Source organism: Chrysochloris asiatica, unplaced genomic scaffold (genome assembly GCF_000296735.1).
Source record: "Chrysochloris asiatica unplaced genomic scaffold, ChrAsi1.0 scaffold00047, whole genome shotgun sequence".
Lineage (NCBI taxonomy): Eukaryota > Metazoa > Chordata > Mammalia > Afrosoricida > Chrysochloridae > Chrysochloris > Chrysochloris asiatica.
Window position 1 is genome coordinate 8,828,612 of NW_006408565.1, and position 9,376 is coordinate 8,837,987.

Consider the following 9,376-nt stretch of genomic DNA (forward strand, 5'->3'; position numbering starts at 1 on the left):
AGTAGAAAGTGGCTCTAACTCTTGGCTTTTAACTAGTACTTTTCCTGGCATCTTGGAAACAATTTTTAACCCTTTCATGACCCATGGGACATGTGATGGTGGTGGTCAATGTGCCGAGGAGTCAGTTGCGATTCATTGCATAGGGTTTCTGAGGCTGTAAATCTTTACAGGAGCAGAAAGCCTCATTTTTCTCCCATGGAAATGCTGGCCTTGAGGTTCCCAGCTCCTCTAAGGTTTATTGGGAAGCTGCTCTCCCACTTTAGGGCATGATGCCATCTGGTGGAGGCTTGTATAATTGCTTTAATCTGAAGAAATGGGTCTCTTCTCACCAAACAGGGACACCCCCCTCCCCCCTTGGGAAATATGTGTCCCACTAATTGTGTCAATTAGTGGGAGCTCTGGTAATGTAGTGGTTACCAGTTGGGCTGCCAACCTCAAGGTCAGCAGTTCGAAACTACCAGCAGTTCCATGGGAGAAAGATGAGGCATTCTGCTCCCGTAAAAATTTACAGTCTCAGAAACCCTGTGCAGGATAACTATGAGTCAGAATTGACTCCATGGCACTTAACAACAACAACGACAATTGTATCAAAATGCTTCATTACCTCAAAAAAGTTTTTTTTTTCCTGTTTCATTCAAAATGGCTTTTGCTACTGAAAACACATGGTTTCAATAAAAATTCAAAGCAGAAAATAATTCAATTATAAGAGTTAAAAGAAAAAAACCTTTGTGGCTATCAAGGTTACTGTCTGAACTCAACTTTTAAAAAGACATATATGCATAGGAAAATATTTTAGTAATATATATATCAAATGCAATACTGATAATTTATAGTGATATGGGAAAAATGGGTCTTTTATTTTATACATATCTGTGGTTTGGATTTTTAAAAAAAACAATGATCGCTAAACCTTTTGCTTTTAAATTTTAAAAAGAAAAATTAAAGACATCTATCTGTAGACGGAAAATTTGGTGCATTCTTATAACCAGCGTACTCTAAGTTAAAACATAGAAAAGGAGTGAAACTTGGGAAGCATTAGCAAAACTAACAAAAAGGGTTTTTATAACTGTGTTTTGGATTTGGAGAGTGAGAAGAAAGGGGTAGAACAAATGACAAAGAGAGAATGACTCTAATTTCTTTTTGTCTTCTTTATCAAAAAGAGTAGTCTGTAGGAATAGAAAATGGTGGTGGTGGTGTGCCATGGGGTTGTTTCCAGCTCATAGTGATCCTGTATAAGGTTTCCTAGGCTGTAAATATTTACTGAAGCTCAAAGCCTCATCTTTCTCTTGCAGAGCAGGTAGTAGATTCAAACTGCTGACCTTGCATTTAGCAGCCCAGTGCCTAACCACTACACTACTAGAGCTCCTTAAAGAATGTTAAGTGTCTTCAAGTCGATTCTGACTCATAGCTACCCTGTATAAGGTTTTTTGAGGCTTTAAATCTTTGTAGGAGTAGAAAGCCTTATTTTTCTGACATGGAGTGGCTGGTGGGCTTGAACTGTGGGCCTTGTGGTTTGCAGTACAGTGCTTACTTATGATATGGAGCCACCACTCTCCTTAAAGAATGAACATACCTTAAAAAAAATTTTATTGTAATAAAATATGTATAACATAGCATTTGCCATTTCAACCATTTTGTTGTGTACAATTCAGTGATATCATTACATTCATCATGTTGTACAAACAAATTTTTGACCCACCCCTTTCCCATCCTACCCACTCCTGATAACCATGAATAATTTTGAAACTCTGCATGTGCCTATTGTAAACATTTTACAAAAGTGGAATCATACAATATCTTTTTGTGATTGACTTGTTTCACCCAACATTATCTTTTCAAGGTTCATCCATATCATACCATGTATCAGAGTTTTATTTCTCTTTATGACTGATTAATATTCTATTTTATGTATCTGTACCGCATTTTGTTTATCCATTCATGTTTTGATGGACCTTTGGGTTATTTCACCTTCTGACTGTTGTGAGTAGTGTTGCAATGAACATTAACTTACAAGTGTCTGTTTTCTTTCCTGCTTTTCAGGTCTTTTAGGTAAATACCTAGGAGTGGAATAGCTGGGTCACATGGAAATTTCATGTATAACATTTAAAAGAACTGCCAAACTGTATTTTATAGCACCTGTACCATTTTACATTCCCACCAACAATAGATGACAGTTCCAGTTTCTCCATATCCTCACTAACACGTTCTGTTTTCTGTGTTGTTGTTTTTTATAATAACCATTCTACTGAATATACAGTAAGTAGTATCTCAGTGTGGCAGCGGTAGTGAGGTTGGCCCAGGATTGGACATTGTTTCGTTCTGCTGTGCATGGGGTCCTTATGAGTCATTTCCGACACAATGGCACCTGACAACAAGTATTTCAGTGTGGCTTTGATTTGCATTTCCATTGTGGTGTGGCACTGTAGGACAAGCATTGGCCTTCTAAGCAAGATCAGAGGTTCAAACCCACCACCCACTCCTTGAAAGTTCTAATCAGGGTTGCTATGAGTCTGAACTGACTTGATAGCGCTCAGTAACACCAACAAATGATATTAGCATGGGAGTTTTAAAAACCTGTGATTATGTACATAAAAATTATCTTGAAAATACGTTTTGGAGCAAGACTTTAATTTTTTATACAAAAGAACAATGTTCAGTTTACATTTCTATTTCTGGTCTACAAATTAACTGTAATGACTTCATTCTCAATTAATATAAACACTCTACATACAGTAAATATCCTGGTAGACATTTTACCTTGGATCTGAAAAAACACTTTTTTCATTAAAAAGAAGAAAAGAGCTCCGTGTGAAAAACAAGTCTATCTCCAATTCTAATATATACCCCCAAAATATACCCAAACCTAACCCACTGCCATTACAACTCTTAGCAATTCTATAGGATAGAGTAGAACATAGAGTTTCCAAGGCTACAATTTTTGCAGAAGCAGATGTCTGCGTATTATGTCCGAGGACTGGTGGGTTTGAACCACTGACCTTTTGGTTAGTTGAGCTCTTTAATCACTCCACCAACAGGGCTCTTACTCTAAAATATAGCAAACCAAAACCACTGTCATCAAGTCGACTCCAACTTATAGCTACCCTGTGTAGGGTTTCTGAGGCTGTAAATCTTTACAGCAGCAAAAAGCCTCATCTTTCTCCTGAGGAGCAGCTGGTGAATTTGAACTGCCAACTTTGCTGTTATCAGTCCAGTGCTTATCCTACAGCACCACACCGGTTGTTGTGTTTGTTATTAAGTGCCATTGAATCAATTCTGGCTTATAGCAACTCTATATAGGGTTTCTGAAGAGCGACTGGTGAGCTTGAACCACCTATCTTGCGGTTCAAACTGGCCTTGCAATCCCGCACATTAACCCACAGCACCACACAATAAATATAAGGAAATCAAAATGAAGCAGTTGTTTACCCTGTAATTTGTTAACATCAGTCTTCCATTTGAATAATTAAGAGGATTGCAAAAACAGGTCATTATATTTGGTAACTTTGTGTATTTATTTTTCCAGGTGAAAAAAGTCAAGATGCAGGAATCAGGAGAGCAAACGTTAAGGTATATAAAATTGAATTTCTTTTTAATGATCTGCTTAAAGTTTTTTCATATTCTAATTCGTATATGGGCATTTGTATTTTTATTTGGTTTGAGATAAAAGAAGATTTTCTAAATACATACCTGCTGATTCAAAAATTCTATTGAATAAGAATGATGAGGTATTTGTGATGCTCACTTTTTGAGTGGTTTTGTGTAGGGTTCTCTCTCTTTGGTCATTTTATTTTAGAGCAACTTTTTTTCATGGTACACATATTGTTAAGCAAGATTTATACTTATGTATCTCTAAAAATAATAGAAAGGTAATCCCTGACTTTTGACAGGGTTCCATTCCAATGGCTTTCATAAATTAATTCTGACATAAGTCAAATACCTCACTGTTTTTAAGTATTAATGCCTTTTATTATCAGTATTTTTTTTCTTTAAAATTTATTTTATAATTGAGAATACACACAGCAAAACCTACAATTCAAGTTTCTATATGTACAATTTAGTGACAGTGATTATGTTCTTTGAATTATACAACCATTTTTACCCTTCTTTTTAAAGTTGCTTCTGCCTCATAAATGTAAATCCATTTTCCACTAAAGTTCCTGTCTAATCTTCATGTTGTCAGTTCTATCTTATATAGATAGTTCTTAAAAGAACATAATGCTCAAGTCAGATTTTTTTTACTTGTTAAGCTAAAGTATTGTTCATTTTAAGAAGACTTCAGAGGATATTTCTAGTTTAACGTTTAAAAATTATCTCAGGGCAGTAGTTTCAGAGATTCATTCAGCCTCTTGAAAATCTAGAGAACAATTGATGTGCCTTGGATGGAAGCTTGCAAGCTTTTAAGACCCCTGGCACTACAGAAAGAACTAGGAGGTAGAACAGAAGCACTAAACACAGTATCAGACCAATTAAATAGGCTGTACTCTATAATGTTCCAAACCAAGGAACCAAATTCCATGAGGTGTTTGATTGCATTATCATTATCTTTAGAGATCTAATCTCTATTTGTCTTTGGGATTGCCATGAAAATGAGAACATCAACAAGTTACTTGCTGCAGGATTGTGTACAATATATGTTGTTATTATTGTCATTGTTGTTAATTACCATTGAATTGTTTCTGACTCATAATGACCATATATAGGGTTTCCAAGGAGCATCTGGTGGATTTGAACTGCTGGCCTTGTGGTTTGCAGTCCCGTGCTGATCCTACAGTGCCACACCAATAATCCAGAATAGTACTAACAATACCAACCCACTGCCTTTGAGTTGGTTCTGAGTAGTTGTTAGGTGCTATCAAGTTGGGTCCAACTCAGAATGAACCTATGAGCAAAACACTGCCCAGTCCTGCACTGCCCTCACCTCACAATTGTATGTTCGAGCCTGTTGTTGCTGCCACTGTGTCAATCCATGTCCTTGGGAGAGGAGGGTCTTCCTCTTTTTAACCAACCCTCTCCTTTATCAAACATTATGTCCTTCTCCTGAGACTGATCCCTCTTGACAACATGTCCAAAGAACAAAAGACAAAGTCCCACCATTCTTGTTCTAAGAAACATTCTGGCTGCACTTTTCCCAAGACAGATTTGCTTGTTCTTCTGACAGTCCATGGTACTTTCAGTATTCTCCACCAGCACCAGCATAATTCAAATTCATCAGTTCTTCTGCCATCTTCCTTATTCATTGTGATATCTTTGTTCTTGAACACTTCAAAGAGGTCTTTTGCAGTAGATTTGCCTAATGCAATACTTCATTTGATTCCATGAGTATTGATTGTGGATCCAACCAATTGTAATCTTTGAGAAAGTCAGTATTTTCACCATTTATTATGATGTTATTTATTGGTCCACTGGTGAGGATTTTTGTTTTTTTTACATTGAGGTGCAATCCATACTGAAGGCTGTGGTCTTTGATCTTCATCAGTAAGTACTTTAAGTCCTATTTCCTTCCAGCATGCAAAGTTGTGTCTTCTGCATATTTCAGTCTTCCTTCAATCCTGATGGCACGTTCTTCTTCATATAATGTAGCATCTCAGATTATTTGCTCAGCATACAAGTTGATAAGCACGATAAAAGGATCCAACCCTGGCACACAGCCTTCCTGATTTTAAATGATTTCGTATCCACTTGTTCTGTTCAAATAGTTGCTTCTTGGTCTATGTACAGGTTCCTCATAAGCACAGTTAAGTGTTCTAGAATACCCATTCTTTGCAATGTTATCCATAATTTGTTATGATCCACATGGACAAATGTCTTTGCATAGCCAGTAAAGCACAGGTAAACATCTTTCTGATATTTTTTGCTTTCAGACAAGTTTCATCTGATGTCAGCATGATATTCCTAGTTCCATAGCCTCTTCTGAATGTACTTGAATTTCTGGACACTCCCTGGCAATTTGTTTCTGCATCCATTTTTTTTTTTAATTTGATGTTAAGGATATTGCTTGATAGTTTCTGCATTGCTGGATAACATTTCTTTGGAATCGGCACACATAGGAATCTCGTCCAGTGGGCTGCCCAGGTAGTATTGCTCAGATTACTTGGCATAAACTAGTGAGTGCCTTCAGTATTTCAATTAGTTTTCAGTCAGTTCCTGGTTTCTTGTTTTTCACCAATGCCGTCAGGGCAACTTGGACTTCTTCCTTCAATATCATAGTTTCTTGATCATATGTTACCTCTTGAAATGGTTGAGCGTCGACCATTTCTTTTTGGTACAGTGACTCTGTGTATTACTTCCATCTTCTTTTGATGCTTCCAGCATCATTCAGTATTTTGCCCATACAGTCTTTGAATATTGCAAGTCAAAGATTGAATTTTTTCTTTAGCTCCTTCAGCTTGAGAAATGCTGAGCATGTTTTTTCCTTTTGGTTTTCTAACTGTAGGTCTTTGCACATTTCATTATAAAACCTGACTTGTCTCTTCAAGCTGCCCATTGAAATTTTCTGTTCAGCTCATTTGACTTCCTGATTTTTTTCCAATTGCCTTAGCATCTATGCATTAGCAAGTTTCAGAGTGTCTCTGACATCCAGTTTGGTCTCTTCTTTCTTTATTTCCTGTCTTTTTAATGCCCTTTTGCTTTCTTCCTGTAAATCGTACAGGATTTGATGTTCTTGATGTCATCCCACATCTCTTCTGGTCTTTGGTCATTAATGTCTGATGCATCAAATCTGTTCTTTAGATGGCCTCTAAATTTAGATGAGATAGGTTCAGGGTCATATTTTGACTCTTGTGAACTTGTTTTAATTTTCTTCAGCTTCAGCCTGAATCTGTATATGAGCAATTGATAGTCTGTTCCACATTTGGCCCCTGGTCTTGATTTGCCTGATGTGTATATTCCATCTGTTGAGGTCCACATGTATAGTCTTTTTTTATGTTGTTTAAAGAAGGTATTTACAATGATAAAATGTGAAGTCATTTGTTTTGCAAAATCCTTTCATGTGGTCTCCAGCATCATTTTTATCACCAAAGCTATATTTTCCAACTACTGATCCTTCCTCTTTGTTTCCAACCTTTATATTCCAATCACCAGTAGTTATTAGTGCATGTTTAATTGATTGCATGTTTAATCAGTTTCACACTGAAGAAGTTGGTAGAATTCTTCGATTTCATACTGACTTCAGTGGTTAGTGCATAAATTTGTACAATAGTAGTATTCACTGGTTTTTCTTGGAAGTGTATGGCTATTTTCCTATCACAGATAGCATTATACTTCAAAAGAGATCTTGAAATGTTCTTTTTGATAATGAATGTGACACCATTCCACCATTTGTGGCATAATAAACTATATGATGGTATGATTCAAAATGGCCAATAACAGTCTATTTCAACTCACTAATGACTAGGATATCAGTCTTTATGGGATCCATTACATTTTTGATGACTTTCAGTTTTCCTGTAATTATACTTTGTACAGTCCACATTCTAATCATTAATAGATGTTTGTTCTTGTTTTGAGTTGTGTCTCATCAGCAAATGGAAGTTCCAAAATCTTTGCTCCATTTACATTATTAAGATTAACTGTACTTTGAGGAGGCAGCTCTTCCTCAATAATATTTTGAGTGCCTTCCAACTGGCAGGTTTCATCTTCTGGCATTATATCAGACAACGTGCGCTGCTATTCATAAGGTTTTCAATGGCTAACTATTCAGAAGTGGACCACCTTTCTTTCTTCCCATTCTGTCGTAGCCTGGAAGCTCCGCTGGAACCTGTCCATCTTGGGTGGCCTTACTGGTATTTAAAGTACCAGGGCAAAGCTTCCAACATCACAGGAACATACTGAAAGAGACTGGGGGGGGGGGGGGTTCTGATTCATAATGACCCTATATATGGTTTCTGAGTCTAAATGTTTACGGAAGCAGACAGCCTTATCTTTATCCCAAGGAACAGCTAGCTGGTGGGCTTACTGCCAACCTTCTTAACTAATAATAAGATGTACCCCCCCCCCCAAAAAAACATCAAAAAACAATAATGGATTGCAATACTTGTTATTCATCATAACCCAAATTAATTGTAAGTTGGGGACTACTTATACTAGGGCAGTACATCATTTTTCTAGACGGTAAATTCTTCTTCGTACTTACTTAGTAAAATGCTCGCATTAATTCACTGTTCTTGCCACTGTTTTTTCTATTTAATCTCTTGATGTTGAGTTTAATATGTTCCATGGTGTTAGGACTTTAGAAACTGGTCCGTGTCTCTCAGATCATACCCATATCACTAGTTTGTAGGATACAAATTCTAGAAATAGTCTTTCAATGATGGGTAAAACACTGAATCCCAAGTTATCCCGGCACATGTAGAAGACAAACTAGTTATAGTCAGAAATGTGAAGCTTTTGTTAAATTTATACCCTTCCTCTGGGAATTTTGTGTGAGCAAGTTTGAGTCCTGGTAGTGTAGTGAGTTATGCATTGGTTTGTTAACTGGAAGGGTCCATATTTTCAATCTACCAGCCACTGCATGTGAGAGAGATGAGGCATTTTGCGCTCGTCAAAATTTACAACCTCAGAAGACGTAGCAGGATGAAATACAGCTATGAATCTGAACTGACTCAACATTATACCACCACCACCAAGTATGAGATGGGGCCCAGAAGTCTGTATTTTAAACAAGCATTCGTGTAAAAATTTACAATGAATAGACCAGTTTAAGAAGCATTCCATAATTATTCAGCATGATTTCTTACCTTGCCTTTCAATTCCCATAGTTATGTCTTGGTGTGATCCACTAAGTACTATTCTAAAACTATAGGCATTTGAGTAAAGAGATAAATATAAACTTCATCTGGAGTTTTAGTTTTAGCAATTAATTGCATCTGATGAAAACAATAAACATAACCAGAAAAAAAACAAATTTTTGATAATGACATTAACTTGTTAGGGATCAGTTTCAGAAGTGTTATGAGAAATTTAACATCAAGAACATCATACATGAAGAGCGTGAAAAGTCATTAAGAAGACAAGAAAGGAGGAAAAGGTCAAAATGGATGTCAGAGGAGATTCTGAAACTTGCTTTCCAGTGTAGAGAAGCTAAAGGAAATGGAAGAATTAAAGAGGTCCAAGTGCTGAACAGAAAATTTCAAAGATCAGCTTGAGAAGATAAAACCAAATACTATAATAAAATATGCAGTGATTTAGAGTTGGAAAACCAAAAGGGAAGAACACGGTCAACGTTTCTCAAGCTGGGGGAACTGAAGAAAAAATTCAAGCCTCAACTTTCGTTATTGAAGGATTCTCTGGGCAAATTATTGAATGATGCAGAAGGCATCAAGAAAAGATGGAAGGAATACACAGAGTCATTGTACCAAAAGGAAATGGTTAATGTTCA

General features: G+C 36.6%; 1 protein-coding gene across 3 annotated transcripts in view; it reads left to right on the forward strand.

Annotated features, from left to right (window-relative positions):
* EYA3 (eyes absent homolog 3 (Drosophila)) overlaps positions 1-9,376 on the forward strand; it is an 85,940-nt gene that overhangs the window by 2,342 nt on the left and 74,222 nt on the right. For all 3 annotated transcript variants that reach the window (XM_006862222.1, XM_006862224.1, XM_006862223.1), the window contains exon 2: positions 3,524-3,567. In XM_006862222.1, coding sequence (XP_006862284.1) covers positions 3,524-3,567 — 44 coding nt within the window. The remainder of the gene's footprint in view (positions 1-3,523; positions 3,568-9,376) is intronic.